At 42.7% G+C, this 24261-nt stretch overlaps 1 protein-coding gene across 6 annotated transcripts in view; it reads left to right on the forward strand.

Moving 5' to 3' along the window:
- Positions 1-24261, forward strand: part of NLGN3 (neuroligin 3) — a 67723-nt gene that overhangs the window by 34158 nt on the left and 9304 nt on the right. For 3 of the 6 annotated variants that reach the window (XM_072431266.1, XM_072431267.1, XM_072431268.1), the window contains exons 2-4: positions 261-855; positions 22911-22970; positions 24013-24162. In XM_072431266.1, the coding sequence (XP_072287367.1) occupies positions 417-855; positions 22911-22970; positions 24013-24162 (649 nt within the window). In that variant the 5' untranslated portion in view covers positions 261-416. Of the gene's footprint in view, positions 1-260; positions 856-9008; positions 19637-19676; positions 22971-24012; positions 24163-24261 lie in introns of those variants that run through there. The other 3 variants (XM_072431271.1, XM_072431270.1, XM_072431269.1) reach the window with 3 other exon arrangements.

The following is a 24261-nucleotide window of genomic DNA, read 5'->3' on the forward strand; positions in this document are numbered from 1 at the left end:
ATGGCCATGGGGTGAGGGCAGCTCCATAGTATGGCCATGGGGGTGGAGACAGCTCAATATTATGGGCGTGGGGGGCAGCTCCATATTATGGCCATGGGAGGTGGAGGGAAACTTCATATTATGGCCATGGGGGGTTTGAGGGGATCCATGACCATAGGGAAAGGAGTAACTGCACATTATGGCCATATAGTGTTTGTTATTTTTATTTGGCCCATAGATTCACTGTCATCATTGACTTTGCTTTTTTTTTTCTTTGACAGGTCCTGTGGATGGTGATTGTCCTGTCCTTGTCTGCCGTGGCCTTAGATTTAGGAGTACAGGATGTGACTGAAGTGTCGTGTGCGGGGGACCTTGAATTGTTTCTGCTCCCCCAGTGGTGCTTACATTCTGGATGTTAGTCAAGGAATTTCCATACCATGCATGTAGTTGGGCTCAGTGTGGTCCCCAGGAAGCTAAGTCTGGCCCTGTGGGTTCTAAGTGTGGCAGCCCGTGTACTTTTCTCTCATGCCCAGGTATACTCTCAGACTGTGAACACACACTTTGGCAAACTGCGTGGGATGAGGGTGTCTTTACCCAACGATATCCTGGGCCCTGTGGATCAGTACCTGGGGGTGCCTTACGCCGCACCCCCCGTGGGAGAGAAGCGTTTCCTTCCACCTGAGCCTCCTCCTTCCTGGTCAGGCATAAGGAATGCCACACACTTTTCACCAGTATGCCCGCAGAACATACAAAACGCGGTGCCGGATATAATGATGCCGGTCTGGTTCACTTCAAACCTGGACACTGTGACCGGATACCTTCAGGAGCAGAACGAGGACTGTCTATACCTTAACATTTATGTTCCTACAGAGGACGGTGAGTACCGAGGGGTACGGTAAGATCCCCTCCACAAACCTGGGATCTGAGTAGGGTTGGGTTTTGGCCCTCCAGTGTTTTGTACACGGCATGGAGGTAGGGTGTGCTTGCTGCATGCTGTGTGTCAGCAATAATAGGTGCTGTTTGCTAATCATGCCTTCAGCACCGTATCTTCCCGTTCCTCAGTCTGTAGTATTTCTCTGCCCCGGCCAGTTTTTCCTGTGTGTTTCCATCCTGTGGCCTCCATTTGAAATGTATTTTTTTTTTTGGATGCTTCTTCCCTAGTCATCATTTCCCTGTATCTGACTATCTTTGGCCAGCTTTGACCCTTTTCCAAGCTTAAAGATTTATTTTGCCTCTTTCCTACTTTTCCTAATTTCCTTTACATTTACCGGCATTTGGAAGTTTCATCTCAATTAAACATTTTGTCAATTCCCCGTCATATTACAACCTCTAATACCTCCCCAGCTGTGTTTTTGACACTTATTTCAATTGAACTGGCTGCCGGCAACAAGCTTAATCCTGCCTCCACTTTTAGATTTAATTATATACCTGTGTTTCATTTGCTTTTGATTTTCATCTTGTCAAATTAGTCATTGTATGGTCCGTCACCCCACTCATTTGGCTACCACTGCTGCAAAACCAGCTTCAGACAACTCTTCAAAACAGCAGTAGCAAATACAATATTTAAAATATATACTTGTTCTTTGGATTATATAAATGGTACAGGTCATACAGAATCTTCAGCATCCAACACTTCTGGGATGACCCTGTAATAACGCCAGCTGGCTGATACCTCAGTATAGCTCTGCCTATAGCAGTGATGTAGTATCTAGCAGAGCCAATGTTTGGTAACCAGGTATTGATCCTATCTGGAAGTTTGACGGATTCTGCAAATTCTTTGATTAGTGTTGATACTCAAAGAACTGAAATCGTTTTTTGACAGAATGGTAAATATGATAACTTTTCATTTGCAGAGTAACAAATAAAAAAAATCCAACCTCAAAATTGATATGACTAAAAATACTGTTTTTTCAGAACCTTTCCCTCTGTACCTTATATTGGAATCTTAAGCCTATAATCTACACTGTACAGATTAGGAGGTCTTGGGGGCAGGGCCTTCTCTGATTTCCATATTTGTCACTTTAGAATTGGGTTCAAGCCCAGAGAAATATGGAAGTGGTAGGCTATATGGTAGTGTTAATAGACACCTGGCCATCGTTATGCTACAGCACACAAAGGCATTTTGCACTCTGTCTGCTCAGAGCCCTGACCTCCACCCAACAAAGCCATTGTAGACAATTGTGCTCTTCCAGCCTTTTGGTCACAGTTTGATGAAGACCCTTTTCTGTTCCCTCCATGACTGGGCCTCGGGGTACAAAGCCAGCTCCATAAAGACATGGGGTCACCAGTCACCCTACTGAACACCTTTGGGGTGACTTGGAATGGTGAGCCAGGTCTTCTCATCCAACATCAGTACCTGACCTCACCAATAGGGGGCAAATCCCCACCATAAGTACCAGACCTCACTAATGGGGGCAAATCCCCACCATCAGTACCTAACCTCACCAATGGGGGAAAATCCCCTACCATCACTACCTGACCTCACCAATGGGTGCAAATCCCCACCATCAGTACCTGACCTCACCAATGGGGGCAAGTCCCCACCATCAGTACCTGACTTCACCAATAGGTGGAAATCCCCACTATTAATACCTGACCTCACCAATGGGGGCAAATCCCCACCATCAGTACCTGACCTCACCAATGGGGGCAAATCCCCACCATCAGTACCTGACCTCATCAATGTGGGCAAATCCCCACCATCAGTACCTGACCTCACCAATGGGGGCAAATCCCAATGGGGGCAAATCCCCACCATCAGTACCTGACCTTACCAATGGGGGCAAATCCCTACCATCAGTACCTGACCTCACCAATGGGGGCAAATCCTCACTGATAGGCTCCAAAATCTTGTGAGAATCTCTCCAAGATAAGTGTAGGTGGATGTGGGGTTAGATGTCCATTTAGTTCCTTTAAGGTCAGGTGTCCACAAATCTTTAGTTATACTAAATATGTGTAACTATTTGTAATCCCTTAGCATACTATCTGGGATAAAGTATTTGGATGACAGCGGGAGAGTCTGCATTGGTGTGTGAGATAGGATAGAAAAGGCAAAGATCTGTGGGTTTGGTTGTGTCACAATGTCTGGATATCAGTATATGTAGGGTTCAGACATGTTTGGAAGTGGTGTAGTAACATAGACTTGGAGTCTCAAATAATACAGACATACATTATTTATGGGCGACATCAATAAACCAAAAAGGGCCTCATGGAATCATCTACCATATAGATATTTCCCATAACAACTGCATGATTTTTTATTTCACTGGAATGACCTTTTACTATTGTTTGAGTTGAGGGTGAAGGCTGCAAATAAATCTCTTTGGTTTGTTGTCAATAGGTCATCTTATGCTGTCAAAATTGTCACTTTGAAACTAAACAGACTGTTGCATTGTTGGGCAGTAACATGATAAGGCGATATTTGGCATTTTTTTTCTGGCTCACGTACCCAGTTGGCCAGTATATCTGTACTTATTTTCCCAGTTTGTGGTTATTGCAGTTGTGTTTTGGGACCTGCTGCTTTTGCATTAATCATTTTATTTTGTTGTGTTGTATTTATTGTTTGTAGACCAGTGGCGCCTCAAACATGGCACATACCTGCTCTGGTAGCGTATGTCCACTGCAGACCAGTCCAACATTCCTACAAGTCGTTGCTGTTGGTTATATTTGTTACATACTAATTCATTTACAAGCTTTAGATGTACGCTTCACAATTCAAAGTCTGTAGACACCTGATCATCACACCTATATAAGCCTGGTGGACATCCCATTCCAATACAAATAGATATAACATCATCTTGGGAGGTTTGTACAAAGTTATGGGGTGTGTCTGTGGGGGATTTGCCCCCATTGGTGAGGTCAGGTGAAGGGAATTTGCCCCCATTGGTGAGGTCAGGTGCTGGGGATTTACCCCCATTGGTGAGGTTGGGTACTGATGGTGGGGATTTGCCCCCTATTGGTGAGGTCAAGTACTGATGTTGGATGAGAAGACCTGGCTCACCATTCCAATTCATCCCAAAGGTGTTCAGTAGGGATGAGGTCAGGGCTCCGTACAGGACACTTGAGATCTTCCACACCAAACTGGTGGCCCTATGTCTTTATGAAGCTGGCTTTGTACCCCGGGGTACAATCATGGGGGGAGAGAAAAGGGTCTTCACCAAACTGTGACCAAAAGGCTGGAAGAGCACAATTGTCTGCAATGTCTTTGTATGATGGGGTATCCTTTAATGAAGACATCTTATCTCAGTCATTACGAAGTGGTTCCCCATATGCTTTACAATATGGTAGACCATGCATTGGTCAGCTGTTCACATACATTTGGCCATTGAGTGTATTTTGTGCCCATAAATATATGCTGTACATCGGCTGCTTTATTTTGGAGACTTAACTGCTTGCTGAGGAAAAACAGGAACTCATTTTTTTCCCTTCTAGTTAGAGAATTGCGGGTTCTAATATATTCCAGAGACCAGTATTAGGATTTCAGAAACATCTCAATAATGGTGAATACTCTCCTGTCACCACTCTATATACAGATTTAGTCACAATGACCTGATTGACATGATTTATAATTGTTTGTATTTGCCTGAAATGCTTATTTTATGATTGCTTTGGTAGCCATTCATCCCATTACAATCTTTCATTGTTGTTTGTCATTTGTCTTCATGGATGAACTCTCATTGTTTATAACTCACTTTTGTTTTTCTATTTTTTCCTATTCCATGATTTGAAAGCCATTATTGTACTCTTTGCATTTCACTTTTATCCTAATATTGACACTGGTCTAGAATTCCACCAACACGTTATGTAGCCACGAAGGTTGAAGCGTTGCCTATATACCTTCCGACCACCCGTGGCAGGGTATTGGAAATCACCTTTTAATTTTGGGTGGTGGGTCAGAACCTTGTATGTGACGTCAAACCTACAACTGGTACCATGCTAAGCACCTTTGTGAGGCTTCTTCAGAATGCCTGTCACTTGCCGTTCTCTTATTAGTAGAGAGGAAGTTCTGCATGTACTGGCTGGGATAAAATGATGAAAATTTCACAATAATTATGTAAGTGATGCCGTAAATTATGCACATATATAAATATTTTATCTATGATAGGTGCTAAATAAAGCAAAGTGCAGGAAAAGCAAGGAAAAGTCCTTGGGTTAATCTTTGCAGATGACTTCCGATTGACTTTAGTTGATGAGGACAGTGTCCCGGAGTCTGGGTAACTTTGGAATGGTCGCCAGTAATAGTCAGACAGTAAAGCTGTATAAGTAATCACACCAATGGTCAGATCAGGTGCAGATAAACCAAACAATGGCCATGTTCAAGGCAGGTGGATGAAGCATGATGCAGGAATAATCAAGGGCATGAAGAGGCAAATCAGAGTCAGACAGACCTCTCCCAAGGGTCGACTAACCTATTAATCGAGGGTATGTTGAATACTCAGGAATCTATGTAGGCTTTCAATATTAGGGCAGGTGTGCACTGTAGAGACTTGAACTTTGTGCTGACACATTTCCCATCAGTGGGCGCTCAATCAGAGAGTGGTATCTATACACAAAGAATCCAGTTGGCTTTGCACTCCAGTGCTCGGTTTGATTTCACATAAAAGTTTCAACTAAAATTCATCTTTTCCTATTATGTGGAATTCTTTGAACCTGATATTTTTCTTCTAAATGTGTTACCCATACTTAGTTGGATCCCTTCCTCCTTTTCTATCGCAGTGACTTTTTTTCAGACTTTCTTGGTGAAGAACACGATCGTTTCAAAGAAATTTGAATTTTCTAATCTTAACTCCAATGTGTTATTTTATAGTTTAGGTCAGTAAAGTCATTTATGAAAACGCCAAAATGTGGTCCTGCAGCTCTAAATTATGTGTCGTGATTTCTTTAGTCTGTAGTGTTAAAATAGAAAAAATAAATCTATGGAATTTTCCAAATGGTTACAAATAAACTGAAAAGATTTGATTGCCCGAGTAGGCCCTTTGCTTTGAAATCTCTTAATAAGCTCCAGGGACGGAGCTCACATCATGAGTTTAATGGCAGGATTCAAGGTTTCTTATAGGACCTGACCCCAGCAATGGTGACACAAAGAACTATCAAACCAGGTCTAGGGTAAGTAGAAAACTACTAATCAGGGTGGGGTTACTAAAATTCCAAAACATGATCACAGCTTCAGTAAAGTGGATTTACACTCAAAAACTGAAACTTTGCTATGTTCTAGGGCAATACCCACAATAATCCCCCATCTATCTTACATTTCCCTTTCATCTACTGTTAAAGAGATATTGGGGTTAAGAGAAAATAAGTGGCCAGATTTTTTTTTTTTTTTACAAATACAGTGGCATACATCAGAAGTGTGTGAAAGTGAAGGTGTCAATTTTTTAATATTACTTTAGTTCTACTTTATGATCCCCGAATTTTTCGTTTCGGGCCCCGTATCTGGCAACTTGTTATGTTCAGGGGTCAGAAATTAAGTTTAGTATCAGCTTCCAGGATCCCCTGTGTACCCTGAACATTTCACATATGTTCAACAATCGGCGTGGGAGATTTGAAGGTTTTTACATTGGTGGAATGACAGCAGCATGGACATAGACACAGCTCGTATGCTGTTGCTGTACGAGGGGCGGGATTATCTCACAGTACAAGGTGGGCGGGGCACAGCTGATTGCCAGGTCTATAGATTACGCCCACTTTCAGGGAGTTCACACTAAAGCCCTATCTCAAAGAAAAGATAGAAGATAGCCCCCCCCAACTCACCTGCCACCAACCAGCATCGATCCGCAGCCCTTGGATTGGGGACTACTCTTCCAGGGAACACCTAATATTTCAATTGTGCCAAAACCATACCCCTGCAAAAACCATAACCCTGAAATATGTTATAATAAAGCACAAAATGGCATGTGTCAGTGCCTAGACACTCCTGTTTATAGCTGGAGATTTGCATTGTGAGATTGTGTAGTCTTAAGAGGTTTGCAGTGAGATTTGGTGGTGTTATTGCTGTGCTGCTCTTTGTTCTCCTTGCTAAAAAGGAAGCTGCACCTGACGAGCTGCAGTGTAGGGATCTCCCTGCTTCTGCTTCCTCCATTCTGTGATATGAGCTTCCTCCTCCTCTATCATTACCCCACCAGCTCTGACACAAGGAAGCAAAGCCCTGCTTTTACCAAGATGGCCGCCTCCATACAGAGACACAAGAACAGGTCTAATGTGGAAAACATCAGCTGCAAGAAGACCACAGGCAATATTTGTTATTTGTGCTTTGCTCTCTGCTTACTATTTCATGCAAAGCTTCCACAGCACAGGTCCCCTTTTATCCATTATTTCTAAAATAAAAAAAATCTTGTACAGCCTCAGATAGAAAAGGCCACCCAACAGACCCAGTCAGCAGAGTGCAATAAAGTGTGATATTGAAGCAACCATTTATCCAGTGCTAATTCTAAAGGGATCTGCCGAGATGTGCGTTGTCCTGATGATTAATCAGCCTTGACTACAACAATCAAAAGTACTCATTCTCCTCTCAACGGTTCCATGAACCTCAATGAAACTGAAGGGACGGCACAACACTCACAAGCTGTGCCATGGAAAAACATTGTTGGCATTTTCATAACTGACCTTTACTCTTCGCTGTGTCTCAATAGAGAGTTCATATAATTTCCTATATTCTGTGCAATACATAGAAGATGTGATTAAACTTGTGTGGACACCTGATTATCACACCATTCAGATGGTCAAAAGTATTTGGGCTCCCATCCAAATGAATGAGCTCGGTATACCAAGACATTGCAGACAATTTGGTGAAGACCCTTTCCTGTTCCCGCCATGACTGTGTCCCCCGGGGGGGAAAAACAGCTCCAAAAAGACACAGGGTCACCAGTTTGGTGTGGAGGAACTCGAGTGCGCTACACAGAGCGCTGGCATCAACCCTACTGAACACCATTTAAACTGGAATGGTGAGCCAGGTCTGTTCATCCTACATCAGTACCTGACCTCACCAATGGGGCAAATCCCAACCATCAGTACCTAATCCCGCAAATGGGGCAAATCCCCACCATCAGTACCTGACCTCACCAATGGGAACGAATCCCCACCATCAGTACCTGACCTCACCAATTCCCACAGACACCATGCAAATGTTCCCAAAAACTTCCCAGAAGAGTGGAGGATTTCATAGGTGGGATAACTCCATTTTAATAGCCATGGTGGAGGGCATCTCAAAATTAATGACTATGGTGTGGGTGGGGGACTCCTTGCTATTGACCATGGTGTGAGTGGGGGACTCTGTGGTAATGGGACCACATGACTCTAGGTTATTGGCCATGAGAGGTAAGGGTCTATGTTAATAGCCAGGGTGTGGGACTCCATGTGAATGGCCATGGTGTGGGTGAAGGACTCCATGTTAATTGACATGATGTGGTTGAGGGACTCCATGTTAATTGCCATGGCGTGGTTGAGGGACTCCATGTTAATTGCCATGGTGTGGGTGGGAGACTTCATATTATTGGCAATGGTGTGAGTAGGGGACTTCATGTTAATGGGATCACATGTTAATGGCCATAATGTGGGTGAGGGACTCCATGTTAATAGCCATGGTATGGGTGGAGGACTCCATGTTAATGGCCATGGTGTGGGTGAGGGACTCCATGTTAATGGCTATGGTGTGGGTGGGGGACTCCATGTTAATGGCCGTGGTGTTGGTGGGGGTCGCCATATTAATAGCCATGGTGTTAGTGGGGGACTCCATGTTAATGGCAATGGTGTGAGTGGGGGACTCTTTGTTAATTGGACCACATGTTAATGGCCATGACGTGGGGTACGGTTCCATGTTAATAGCCATGGTGTAAGTGGGGGACCCGATGGTAATGGCCATGGTGTGGGTGGGAGACTCCATGTTAATGGCCATGGTGTGGGTGAGAGACTTCATGTTAATGGCCATGGTGTGTGTAGGGAACTCCATGTTAATGGCCATGGTGTGGGTGATGTTAATGGCCATGGTGTGGGTGAGAGACTTCATGTTAATGGCCATGGTGTGTGTAGGGAACTCCATGTTAATGGCCATGGTGTGGGTGAGAGATTTCATGTTAATGGACATGGTGTGGGTGAGGGACTCCATGTTAATGGCTATGGTGTGGGTGGAAGACTCCATGTTATTGGCCATGGTGTGGGTGGGGGACTCCATGTTAATGGCCATGGTGTGGGTAGGGAACTTCATGTTAATAGCCATGGTGTAAGTGGGGGACTGCATGTTAATGGTCATGGTGTGGGTGGGGAACTCCATGTTAATGGCTATGGTGTGGGTGAGGGAATTCATGTTAATGGCTATGGTGTGAGTGAGGGATTCCATAATAATGACCATGGTGGGGGACTCCATGTTAATGGCCGTGGTGTGGGTGGGGGACTCCATGTTAATGGCCATGGTGTTGGTGCGGTTTTCATAATAATGACCATGGTGTTGGTAGAGGACTCCATGGTAATGACCATGGTTTTTAAATTAGGAGTCCAACAAGCTGAGGTGTGATGGTCAGGGGTCCATAGACGTTTGGCTGTATAGTATTTCACAAATCATTTAACTTGGTTTTGCTACAATGTATCAACTTTTTACTTTAGGCTGTGTAAAGTTTCACTTTATTATAATTTGTGGGCTCTTATATAGCTGCCTTCATGTTGATCATTATGTTTCTTTATTTTCTTATTGCTCTTCACTTTTATTTCTCTTCTTTTCACTTCACCGTTTGTCCTGTTATTAAAGGGAAGTATTACAATCAATAGCTTTATGCCACCAAGAAGCAGAATGAAGCAGGTTGAGCCACCATGATCGATCTGTTCTTCCTCCAATCGTTGCAGAGATATCTGGGGATGTGTTTGAGAAATTTACCAATAAGACTGCTGACACCAAAAGTCTCCATTCATCATCCCCTCTTTCATTTTGGCTGAAATTCCTATTTTTTATATTCTCATATGATTTTCCTAAAACAGAGAGGAATTTTCCTAAAAGCCTTTGCAGGGAAGAATTTATTTAACATGATACTTCCTCTTTATAATGCAGGGTATTAGTTCCCACGTGTACACATCCCTTTCAATTGTCATTGGCTATCTCTTTATTTTTTATGCATGCATTGATTGTTGGAATTTAATTGTACCGTATTTAATCATTTTATTTTTCCAGATATATCCCCATATACATTGTAAAGATTAGTTTCGTCACCCACTTTAGGTTTGTTCCTACGTGCTTGGCAATGTCCAGCCTTTCTGAGTTCTGACTACATGAATTAGTAGAGATCTTGAGAAAATCATTAAGTTAGGTTTGGCTGAGGTCACCACACTTCCATATTGGTCATGTTTCATCCTTCATGTTTTCCTTTGCTTATTTTGTGTTCTTCACAAACCGGTCATCCCAACCTCCTCTGTCTTTAATTGCTGTGTGGCTTTATTACATTCCGGTCTTGGTGTTTTTTTCAGCTTTTCTACCAGTGTTAAACTTATTTTATGTGCATGTATTCCACTTTATGAATTTTTGCTGGCCTTCTATCTTATCAAAATTGTGGACCTCTCTCTACATTTTATTATGCTGCCACTGATGACCATTTATTTATATATCTGCATTGGTTTGCTGATCCTCTTCATCTCTCCACCAATAACACCATTCTTTAATTATTATTAATCTCAGCTTTCATAATGTGGTATCTACACCTCCTTCTGCTTTTTGAGTTTCTTTCCTCTCTTTAGATAAAAAAACCTAAATATTGTGTTTTTCTTCCCATGACTCTTCATTCATCTCTTGGCTGTAATCCCTTAATTTGTTCACTTCCCATTTTCACCCTCAGGCTGCTTCACAACCCTCACCTATGTCAAGTTTTGGATTCACTTTCTCTCTTTCCCTGTTTATATTGTTCCCTGTCTTTAGTTCCGTGAACAATCTGTGTAATAGCTGACCTGCATTCTCTCCACCCCCCACCCCTCCCTTCCCGGCTTCACTTTTTGTTCCTGGATATTCCATGGTCGACATAATCTTTGGTGGGTTCTTTCTGGGTCATGTGATTTGTCATTTAAGGGGAACTATAAGATTGGGAGCATTTAATGTCTCTCCGGGTGCCACTTAGCATCTCTCAGTTGTTTATTATGGAAGGAGAGATGCTCTGAGATCTTAGTTTATTGAATTCATTGATGACATTGCCTTTCCTAAATTGGGAAAAAGCTGCATGGGGCAGGGACCCATTAGGGTCACCTCACACTTAAGAAGCTATACACCCCCCTCCCCTCTCGGAGTTTTGAGGGAAAGCACAGCCACTTAGGCTTGCATGACTCCCAAGGTAGAACCTCCTGTTATTTTGGAGTCTTTTATTCATTTTACAGTAAAACGGATTTCCAAGGAGTGTGTCCGAAAACCCAACAAGAAAATATGTAGGAAAGGAGGTATGTAATATTCAGGTGTTACAAGACTATTCACCCGCTTAGAAATGAAAGGTGAAAGGGACCATTGTTCCCCCAATAAAATGTGGGTGCAGGGTTGTTATTCCACTCACTAGACAAAGCTGGTGGGAGTTTTATTGTAGTTTTGAAGTGCAGAAAATAGACCTGACATGAGAATGAAGGACTGATACAGCAAAACCAAAATCACCCTGAAAATGGTAGATGCACAAAACATAGAGAGAGAGAAGACAAAACATCACAATATGAAAATCTTTTTAAAAAGGAGGGGCAAGTTTAGATCTTTCATGATCTTTGAGTAAAATGTGATGTTAAACACTTATATGAAGGTACAGGGCACACTTTACCTAAAAAAATTGTGTTGGTAATGGGACACAATACCAACTATAATTAGTGGGTTGTAGAAAAAAATCACACTAAACCAGTCACATAAAACCAAACTTCAATAGCAAAAATGTTGCGCAGTTCTTGAAATATCTCTTTATGGTTGGTATAGAACCATAATACAAAATTTTAAAGAAAACAATGAATGCTCACATCTTTGCTGTTGGGATTTGTATGGTTTCTCTGTTGGCGTCCACCATGCATTTAAGCGGGAGAAGTTAGTGCGTGATAATATATGGAAGATTTGATTTATCCAAACCTGTTATGTTGAAGACGTTTTACTGTTCATCTAAGAGATCGGAGGATGGCACTGGGACTTCTCTTCAAGCAAAATGTCTTCGATATAACAATGCAAGTCTGATAGGATGTGACTACCTACTGCAATAAATCTGAAAAAGAAATAAAAATGAATGTCATGATACACACCAAAGTCATTATACACCTCAATGCCATGATATACCTCAGTGTCAAGATACACCCCAATGTCATGATACACCTCCAATGTCATGATACACCTCAATGTCAAGATACACCCCAATGTCATTAAACACCTCAGTGTCATAATACACCCCCGATGTCATGACACACCTCAATGTAAAGATACACCCCAATTTCATGATACACCCCAATGTCATGACACACATCGGTGTCATGATACACCCCAATGTCATGATACACCCCCGATGTCAAGATACACCCCAATGTCATGATACACCTGAATGTCATAATATACCCCATGACATAATACACCCCAATGTTCTTAAACACCTCAATGTCATGATACACCTCAATGTCATGATATACCCTTATGTCATAATATACCTCAATGTCATGATACACCTTTGATGTCAAGATACACCCCAATGTCATAATATACCTTAAAGTCATGATACACCTCAATTTCATAATATAACCTAATGTCCTTAGACACCCCAATTCATGATACACCCCAATGTCATGATACATCCCAATGTCTTGATGAACACACTGCACAATTACACTAAGATATCTATCACCCTGATTCTTTTCTCTCTGATAGGAATCTTCCCTTTTGTGAAAGACCATCAGATTTAAATTCTTTCTCCTTTATTAGTTTCTCACCATAGACCTTAAGCACACATCAATAACAAATTCCACATTGATCACAGAAGACTTTGTTTTTTTTTTTATAGTTTACTATTTTTTATGTCGTGTGGCTGCCGTAGGGATGAATTTCAAGTGTTGCCATCCTTTATCAAGTTGCAGTTATAGCAAATCTTCAGCGTTCAAAGCTCGGGTAGATCAAATCTTGGCCTTCTTTGTTTTTTGCGATGCCTTTGACATATCACACGAGTGCAAACACTGAAATACGTTTTAACTTTTAGATCTCTTACAAAACAGGCAGGAGATATGGGAGAGAGCTCGTCTTTGGGGTGACCCAGGCCGCACTCCTCCATTGCATTCCTGGCTGTCTCATGTACTGCAGGCAATGTTTCTGTTGGTACTTCACAGAACAAAACAAACGCAAAGCTTCACTAGGCACTCATGTGTGATATTACCATTTCGTCAATCTCGCCTTTCATGTCCAGGATGAGGGGTACACTGCGAGCTCCCTTTTGATGCGGATCTGCCTCTAGAATTCAATTACCTGTTTGCTTCTGTTTATATCCTGACGTTGTTTCAATGGTTTTCTCTACAAAAGCTTGAACCACAAGACCTGATCACAAGTCAAATGACCCCGTTGTTCTTTAATTCACCAACCAGTCTTTGCTATAGGAAAATATCCACCCTAACAGGCCAATCAGGTCATCCAAATACATTTTATACTATATGACCGATAGTTCTTGGACACCTGACCACAACACCGATTATATACAAATTGAATGGACATCCCACCCTAAAACATGAATGTACCCCCTCCTCTATGGCCAGTAATATCTGTTCAACCCCTTTGTATCTATAACATCCCCCCATGCCTCTAGGAAGGCTTTTCACAAGATTTTGGAGGGTGTCTGTGGGAATTTGCCCCCATATTTGAGGTCAGGTACTGATGTTGTATGAGGAGACCTGGTTTTACAATTCCAGGTTATCCCACCTGACCATCTCCAATTCTCATTCCAAAACCATGGCCATGAATATGGAGTTGCCTAAACACCATAAACTCTACCCTTTGGGGAATGCTTTTTTGGAAGGTGTCTGGGAATTTGCCCCCTTTGTGGGTCAGGTCTTTATGTAGGATAAGATTTGGCTCACCATTCCACCATTAGTTTTGCTATTCTCACACATTCGCTCTGTGTCTATTACCTCCTTCACTCCTCTGAGAAGGATTTTCACAATATTTTGGGTTGTGTCTGTGGGGATTTGCCCCCATGTGTGAGGTCAGGTAGTGATGGCGGTGATTAGCCCCCACTTGTGAGGCCAGGTATTGATGGTAGAAATTTTCCCCCATTGGTGAGGTCAGGTACTGATGGTGGGGATTTTCCCCCATTGGTGAGGTCAGGTACTGATGGTGGGATTTGCCCCCATTGGTGAGATCCAATACTGATGGTGGGGATTTTCCCCCATTGCTGAGGTCAGGTACTGATGTAGGATGAATAGACCTGGCTCACCATTCCAATTCATCCCAAAGGTTTTCAGTAGGGTTGGGGTCAGGGCTCTGTGCAGGACACTCGAGTTCCTCCACACCTGGTGACTGGTGACCCCATGTCTTTATGGAGCTGGCTTTGTACCCCGGGGTACAGTCATGGGGGAGCAGAAAAGGGTCTTTACCAAACTGTGACCACAGAGATTGAAGGGTCTGGAAGATGGAGGATTACCAGGACTACTTACTGGGGACACCTGAAGGGGGTTTAATATACGTTTGGCCATATTGTTGGCGTTGTGGTTGGGTGTCACCATACTTTTGGCCATATTGTATTACCACAGACGATACTAGCAGTCCATAACGTCATGTTAGGACCACCAGTATGGGGTCAGTTGTCTAATCTGCTGTGTCCAGAGTGGTCAATCAGAAAGCAGTTAATATTCATATCTAGCGGTTCTCCGGTGCTTTCAGGTAATGTGGTCATAATCCAATAAGTTTCCCAAAACCCCGATGTTTACATGTCCGGTCTTTGATGTTTAGTATTTGAAGGTTTTGTCCAGTGTTTGTGTTGTCCGGTGTTAATGAACAATTGTTGGAAGTTCGGCCATGTTGCACCATGAGTTAGAGGAATTTTTATTTAACACCTAATAGTCTGATTGAAGCATTAAAAAAAGTATTGTCCGGAATTGTAGGAAAGTAATAAATACTCCTGATTTCTGACCTCTTGATAACACGTTGCTTGTAATTGTATACTCGGTGCAATGCTGAAGAGTACATTTTGTGGAACCAAAGTCTTTCACAGCCCCAATGGTATTGTCATGGCAGTAATATTGCTGGATGTAGCCTGTGCAGAGAACAGTGCTATGGGAGGGGCCTTATAGGCTCCACCTATTACAGACCGCCTACAGGAGGGGGTGGAGACAAGACCAGTCACCCTACACAAGGGGGGAGCGCAGCAGTGACCAGTCTGTTTTAGAGGAAGCTGCACAGAGAATTGAAGTTCTGGATATTTCACTCTAATTCACACAGATCTAGAAAAAAGGAGATTTAGGAAACAATACACATGGCTCTTTAGATAACAACCTGCATTTTAGTTCTTACTTTACTCAGTTCTGTGTGAATGGATTCTCTATGTCTCAGATGGGTTTCAAGGCTCATTGATTCTTTGTTCAGCACTAAAGGCCCCTCAGATGTGTTTGTTCTCCATAGATTGTCTTTTTTATCGGGATAAGATTAAATAAAGTCAGCATGTGGTCCAAAAATAAAATAAAAGTAGCTTCAAATGATGGAGAAATTGAAACAGCAGGTGAATGTTGGTGAAACCTGTGCTTTTCAAGATTCCAAAAGTCCCATTATTTAAAAATATATCCAAAAAGCAGCCAAATATTTCTGGGAGCAAACCATGTGATCAATAAAGAAAAACTGCGACCCCCAAAATTTTTAGCCAGGTCCGCGATTTATGACGTACAATGGGTATTTAGGTACATTATGCCCCCAGTGGCTTTTTGTGAAGGGGCTTTTGTTATATTTTGTATTGTTGTCCTATTTCTATCACAGGGGCTGAGAGGTCTACTATATGACAGTACATAGGAAGAGACAGGTATTCCTTAAATTACCGTATTTTTCGCCGTATAAGACTCTCCGGAATATAAGACGCACCCAATTTTAAAGGAGGAAAATCTAGAAAAAAAAAGATTCTGAAAGATTATTCCCCTTCTGATCACTCATGTACCATTCATAGCGGTATTCCCCTTCTGATCACTCATGTGCCATTCAAATTCCCCTTCTGATCACTCTGTGCCGTTCATATTCCCCTTCTGTTCACTTACCTTTTTTTCCACTGTACGGCCGGGTAACTCCGTTAGGGCAGGGATCAGCAGCGTGCTTCCTGGTTCAGAATCGCGGGGGCGCGTGTGCCGGCTTCTTAGTTTCAGTTTAGCTCTGCACTGCAGCCAGGAGGAGACACACACTGCAGCCAGCATCGAGGAGACACACACAGGATCGGCTATCGGGGGATGTCTTATTCACGGGTGAGTGTCTTATTTTAATTATTTTATCAAAAATCGGGGGAAACACGGTATTTGTCGTATAAGGTGCACCAACTTTTCCCCCCCAGTTTTGGGGAAGAAAAAGTTCGTCTTATATGGCAAAAAATACGGTAGATGCCCTTTCCTCTGTGTTCTGGCGGTAAGGTTGTGGTACGTTCACTGCTTCCTTATACCAAGGAATCACTGCCTCTGGGACGACTCCCAGCAAATGAATGAGGACAGCAATGAGTGGTATGAGGATTTCTGCCTGGATCTGCCAGCAATGTCTTTACATTTATTGTACAGATATAACAAAACACAGTCCAGACGGGAACGAATTTTATTATTACACAGTATTTATATAGCGCTGACATAATATGCAGCGCTGTACATGGTCCGTAGTCATATCACTAGCTGTCTCTCAAAGGAGCTCACAATCTAATGTCCCTACCATAGTCATATGTCATTACCACAGTGTAAGATCAATTTTGGGGAAAGCCAATTATCATTATCATTATTACTGAATGTTTTTGGGATGTGGGAGGAAACCGGGGTACCTGAAGGAAACCAACACAAATACAGAGAGAACCTGCAAACTCCATGCAGATAGTGCCCTGGCCAAGATTCTAACTTGGGACCCAGCACTACAAAGGCCGGAGTGCTAACCACTAAGCCAACGTGCTGCGGACTAGTAGAGAACGAGAAGATCTTTGTTAGGGGTTCAGACTCTAATAAATCTCTGTTTTCCCCCTCCTTCACTGAACCCCTTCCATTGACCTGCACAGTAGAGTGACTTCAGTCCACAAATATAAATCCAACCGTCTTCCACTGGCCCGATCACCAAAAACAGCACCATGGCAGATGTATAAGGGTAAGCAAGTGCTGGCGGCAGTGGGAAGGCATGCTGGGTGCAGGGTGAATGTAAATGAGCCGATTATTCACCTGAAACAGTAGAAGTTATCATATAGATTGCTGGATATTCCGATACTTTATAAATATTTCAGCAAGGAGCCCAGAAATCTGTTTGTGATATTTTGTAGCATTTTATACAAAACAGATTTCTGCTACCAGAAAATCCAAATGATATGAATGACGGCATCAATGATATGACAGCAGAATGATATCCTCGAGGACAAATCATCTGCATCTGCAGTCTGACAAATACACAAACACAATTCACAAAAATCTCATCAAGTCTTTAAAAATGTTTGTCGTTTCAAATGTAATCTTTGTAAATCCACTACTTTCATTATTATCATCTCTGGTCATCCTGCCATGAAGGTCCTTGTTGAGGCACTTTCTGTATCAGGTCACCTAGTTTTGCTCCAGTGTTGTCACCCTGGCTTCTAGTGGAGAAAACAAGGGGCCATTTTAGCACAAATTACACAGACATGGTCCAGTGTTGTACCCACACTGAGAAATGCCTTGCAGCCCTGTGCATGTGGATGGGAAGTGGCCACATTAGATAAAATGCTCAGAGAAATAACAAGAGAGTGTTAAAAATTCAACATAATAAGAGGTTTCCCATTGCATTGTGGGTGCAACAAATGCCAATCATTCTATTGCCCCCCCATGCAAGGCTACATCCCATACTGTTGGTTTGATCATGGATATAACCCTGTGCATGAACCTGACCACTTATGGAACATTTCTGGTCCTTTTAGTTGTCAGGATTTTGGGTTCCTCTGTAATTTTAGGACATATTACCCACTCTGTATGACAAGAGCAGAAACATACAAGTGCAGCACCGATTTCCCCCCAACCTGAGGGTATCAGGGCTCTAGATGTTGTCTTTACACCCTAAATAAGAGTTTGTGACTGTGAGTGCAGAAAAGGGAAATAAGAAGCCTACAGAACAGATGAAATGCTATGAAAAGATGTTCATGCAATGGACTGAAGTGTCTTCTTCTGAGATGACCTGCTCTGTATTCACCCAAAATAATGACAGTGATATCGCCCCCATGTTGAAGAAGGCACTTTGTACACCTAAGAATAGGTTGAATTTTAGAGGGGTGGCAAAAGAGGTGAACCTTCAGTTTTATTGAAAAGTCTGCTTTAAGGCTCTGGCAATAGACAGGGAAATTCTTGGGCCTGCAGGTGCAATGGTAACATCCGGGTTTCTTCCACCAAGGGCCATGGATATATTGAGTTATCTAGAAGCAGCCCCTGTGTCTAGTGGGGGGTGTCCATATTCATTCTTAATTGTCACTCGGCCATTCTCTAAATTTTAAATTCAGTAACTGAAATCTGCAGCAACTTTACTTTACTCTGCAGATCCGGACCCTCTTCTAAATATTTAAGCCCTGAAGAAGAGAAACGTTTCACCCAGAAACACGTTGGATACAATTTTATTCACACATTACCAACTTTTTATAACCCTGCTGGAATCTTCCTCCCAAATTATTATTAAGTAAAATATTTTTGGTATTGTGCCACAATCCGTTTGCATTGCTGGTCAGTTGTCACGGGTAATGGGTTGGCTGGACGGCCCTGAGAGGTTGGAGGGTGCTGAGGAAAGGTAAATCCCTCTCTTTATTCCTCCAAGATTGGCAAATAGTACAGAGGAAAGGAGATTACATTATACAGACCAGGATCCAAAATATTCGGCACATTATAATGACTCCATGTGTTTTGTGTGTTTGTTGTTCGGCCGTCTTTGTTGTTTTTATGTGATAAAGATTCCGGGACCTCGGAAGATGAAAGATCGCATGTTCAGAGGACGTCTTGTCATTGTGATTATTACCGTAATTATAGACAGTGAATAGGGACAATCAGTGCTGACACACCGGGTTTTATGTCTCTAGGAATATATATATATTTATCCTACACAATACAGAAAATCAAAAACAGACAGAGATGAACACCTCAAGGTCAATATAAAACTTCCCACAAAAGTTACAACAAAATTAAAGTGTATAACATAAAATAAAAACATAGGTGGTACATCTCTGCAATACAAGAACATTTTTTGACAACACAAGATTTTGGAAGGTCCTGAACCTTACTTTGGTCTACATATGGCCCAAAGTCTGTTAACACCGCACCTACATAAGCTTATTAATATGGAGATTTGCTTATAACATCCTCCACATTTCTATGGTTTTCCATATGATTTGGGGGTGTCCATGAGAATTTGCCACCAATTGTGAGATCAGGTACTAATGGTGGGGATTTGCCCCATTGGTGAGGTCAGATATTGATTATGGGAATTTGCCCCCTATTGGTGAGGTCAGGTACTGATTGTGGGGATTTGCCCCCTATTGGTGAGGTCAGGTACTGATGGTGGGGATTTGCCCCCTATTGGTGAGGTCAGGTACTGATGGTGGATGAGAAGACCTGGCTCACCATTCCAATTCATCCCAAAGGTGTTCAGTAGGGTTGAGGTCAGGGCTCTGTGCAGGACACTCAAGTTCCTCCACACAAAACTGGTGACCCCATGTCTTTATGGAGCTGGCTTTGTACCCGGGGGCACAATCATGGGAGAACAGAAAAGGGTCTTCACCAAACTGTGACCACAAGGCTGGAAGAGCACAACAGTTGTTGCAGACTGTCGGGGCCACTTTTTAAGTAGACAACATTTCTTCATTGCCATGTGATGTAGTTGTCCCCACAGCAGAGCATGCTGGCACCCCAGGACATCTGTAGATGAATGGATTGGGTGACCGGGGTTGCAATGAACCTAATTCTTCATATACTGAGCCCGCTCAGTATATTTATGAAGAAGTGACTTCCCCACACTTTCTCCCATCATTCTTCTCAAACCCTATTTATAAAGCACATTCACCCTGCACTAGCAGACACATTCTAAAATAACATGTGACAGTGTGATGCGGTGAATCATTTCAATGTTATAATGAATTCCATCTTTTCTTATTGCTGCAGGCAAAACCATAAGAATGTGATCCCCGTGACTGACAGGTGTGGAAATAGGCAGTGCCGGCTTAAATTATATCACCTTTCAGCAATATTCCTGAGAAAAATGTCATCTTTTGCCGACACAGCCTCTATAAGTATATGTGAACCCCACTCTGCACATTGTGTGTCTTAATAGCATTAAAAATAGCTGAATGTAGCTTTTATTCTGTTTTAAGTTTGCCATCACATGACTGCTCTTCCGCTCCAGGTTTCTGCCGGGTCGGGACCATGGACAGGCAGACCTGTACATCAGAATTCCCAACCCCCCCCCGTCACTTATGCCTCAACCCTAATTTATGATATCCAGCCATCCATTATCACTGGAGAAATGCAAGGCATGATTTGCAGGACTGCAGTGATGAAGTATCGGCTGCCTGTTCATCCTTTGCAGGGGTGACAATGCTATCAATGTAAAACAAGTAATTTGGGGTTTACATACACTCCCCTACTGGGGAACAAGTACAGGAGGCTTCCAGGTGAATTGCATGAAAGACAAATTTTCAATCATTCAGTAATCAATGACAGGTTAATATAACCTTCAGTAGGACTTCCTTCTGACCCGAAGCAGCTCCAGGTGTCAACCTGCTCCCAGCTGGGTTTAGATTCTCTTTCACTTGTATGGATAGAGAAGCAATTCTGATGCAAATAAAAGATTACCAAACACAGGCCCTAAGAATGCTTTGGCATTATAATAAATCCCTATTTCCTCGGCCATTCTGCCACTGATGTGATTAATACCATGAAGATGTTGTGCTTGAAGCCGGCTCTTTTCCTCACCTAACAGAAATGTGGATATTTTATTGGATTACCAATGACTGTGGCATGCTTGGAGGCCAAACTCCGGTCATTTGTAATCTCCATCTCATCCAGTTCACAGTGAAAAAAATAACTGAATACCACTAGCACAACTTATGGGAGGAGAACCAGGGGCAATCCCATAAATTTGCTGCTACTTCCTTATTTTTCAATCAGCAGATTGGGGTTGGGACCAGTAGAAGATGTGTGAGGTCAATGACCTGGCTTTGTCTTCTGATCGTTGTGCCTGGATTACTGCACTTCTTAAAAACACAATGACGTATCTTCTGGCAATGAAACCACAGTGTTCTCCCCAGCACCTGTTAGCTGGGTGCACCACCCAGCACTTTTCAGTAACCAACTGGCTGTTTTGGGTGGTTGCTGAAGAGTTGGGTCACATTACAGGGGCCACCAGCCACCTACTATTTCTTCCCACCTGGCTGAAAAAAAGTTCTGGGTTGAACACTGAAACATTTTACCTATACACTGTATGGCCGAAAGCCTGGGCCAGACTGATCATCGCACCTATAGGAGTTTATTGGACATCCTATTCCCATGCCAGGGTCTTTATATTGAAATGACCCCCAAACCCATTGAGATGATTGCAGCCTCCTCTCTTCTGGGAAAACCTTTCAGTTGCAAGCTGGGTCTTCTCATCCAACATCAGTATCTGCCCTTACATGGCCACGAATTTCCTCAGGCACCCTTCCTAGAAAATTGGAGGATGGCCATTGAAGAAGGCAACCCCATAATATTGGCCATTAAGGGAGGTAACCCCATAATAAAGGCCTTTGGGAGGAGAAACCCCTCAATATTAACGTATATATTATTCAAACCATTAGCCCCAAAGCCATGAAAAATAGGGTCACCTGTACAAAACACAACACACCGATCTCCTCTGAAAATACATAATTAATAAAAAAAATCCCCTATTTTTACATTGTCTACACTTGGCAGATGGCACAGGACAAGCCCATATGAATTAGATGTTGCAGGTGTTAAGCTCTGTTAGGGACCCCTAAAAGTCAAAACTCATTTTCAATGAGGTTTTGGTCCATCATTCAAACACTGTGATGCAGGTACTCTTCAGTGTAGATCTATGAGCCATACCCTGCCAGAGGATTTATTGGGTTAGTACACAATGCATTGAATATTCATTCAGCATGCAAATATCCACATTAACCATTCAGCTTTTATCAAGGTGAAATGTGATTGGGAACCAAGATTTACTACCTCGATTTCAAAGCAAGGAGCCATTGATGTGTATTAGGAAGGAAATAGTCAGAGTCGGTAGTCCCTGTCCCTGCAACACAACACTTAGTTGGCTTCAGAACAAGCGTTCCTATTGTAGGAATCTTTTGGAAACAACCCTAAATATTTTGGATTGACCATCAATTTGATTCCAGGTGACCTGGACAAATCTGGAGGGTAAATCGTCCAGGCAGTGGAATTTGTAATTGTACACTGAAATCGTTGACTTAAGTAATTTCTAGCAGCCCAATAACACATCGCATATCAGACAAGTTGTTATGTATTATTCATTCTATTAGTAGGTATAGGTCAGTATACTTATATGTACAGACTGAGACAGAAATGCTCCTCCTTTATAGACAATGAACTGTAGGTTATATGAGAACTACAACAACCCCAGATCCCTTTATCCAGCCAACGAACTCCAGACGTAGCCACATAAAGTTCTGACATTTTTTTGTAACTTACCCCTCAGTTTGAGGCCTACCCTCCAACCCCCAGGGTAAGAACTCATGTACCTTCCAGACCTGTTATCTCTTGAATTCTCTTGTTTGTTTCTGTTTGCTCGGCTCGGTCTCCAGGACCCAGCGCCAAAAAACAGGGGGAAGAGATATCGGATAATGACGAAGACGAGGAAGGAGGTACTTGCTGGCTGAGGCTGATGCATGGAACCCATTATCATCATTCTTCCCCTTCTGCCTATTTCCCCCTCTCCTCCTCTTCCTCCCATATATTAGAGATATTAGAGGGTTATATCATTTTTCCATTTTGCACTTCTCATCCTTAAACCTGACCATCCACGACTTTGTTTCATCCTCCTACCCTGTTTGGTTTAGTAAGTCAGGTTTCTGCTGTGGACTTCTGTAAGGTAGCAGTTCAGTGTTGCAGCAAATTGGAGCACAAGTGCCAGGTGTATGGGGCCGTGTCCATTGGGGGGTTATTCTCCCTGGTTGATTGCCATGGAGGTGGCCATTCTGTGTAGATCTATAGACATCAGTATGAGCCTTTTGCCCTGATTCCTGTTGTTCCTACTTTGATCTGCTCAGTAATACGTGTCTTTTTGATCCCATTATGTTATTTGAGTACTAGCTCTCCGGGTGAGGAACACGGTCATTGCCTTGTGGCAGATTATTCCATGCCATTGCATTATAGAGTGCTCTATTTTCTTCTTTGTTATTGCTGCATATATTGTTTTAGGCGTTTGGCTTTCTGTGTTTGCCTGCTACATATCTTCCCGTCTGCTGTAGCTTTATAGTTCATCTGTTTTATCTCTTTCCTGTATTGATGGCCCTCTTCTCATGCTGGACAATGACCCCATGTGATTGTTATTGGAGAATCCATCTCATCTCCTCATTGTAACGCTCCTTCTTAGGAACTGTTTGGTGTATCAGTCCTGAGAACGAGCTCATTTACTTTTTATTTGTGTGGCATGACCTGCATGCTTGGCTAGCTGATGCATACTTTGCTGCGGGAAGGGTTTTCGGAGCTGAAGGAGCCTTGGTGCGTGGGGGAAGTGGTGGCACCTACTTTGGTATAGTTGCAAAGTTAAGAATTTATGTCTTCCGTAAAGATGTCCGCTGTTTGCCTTTGTGTGAATGAAGCCAAGCGCTCGGTGTGGAGAGGCTCTGGCAGTTGGTTATCATTGGCTAAGGCTGTGTTACTTTTTATTTTACCTCCTTGCAGATATCCGAGACACGGGAGCTAAACCGGTCATGGTGTACATCCATGGAGGCTCGTACATGGAGGGCAGCGGGAACATGATTGATGGAAGTGTACTCGCCAGCTACGGCAATGTCATCGTTATCACCTTGAACTATCGCGTGGGCGTTCTGGGTTAGTGCTGCTCATATCCCGTCTATTATATTCTTTATTTATCGCTTCCTGTGACGTGTGTGTGGATGTTTAATTACTTTGCTTTCATATAGGCGGCTG

This window comes from Pyxicephalus adspersus, chromosome Z (genome assembly GCF_032062135.1).
Source record: "Pyxicephalus adspersus chromosome Z, UCB_Pads_2.0, whole genome shotgun sequence".
Taxonomy (NCBI): domain Eukaryota; kingdom Metazoa; phylum Chordata; class Amphibia; order Anura; family Pyxicephalidae; genus Pyxicephalus; species Pyxicephalus adspersus.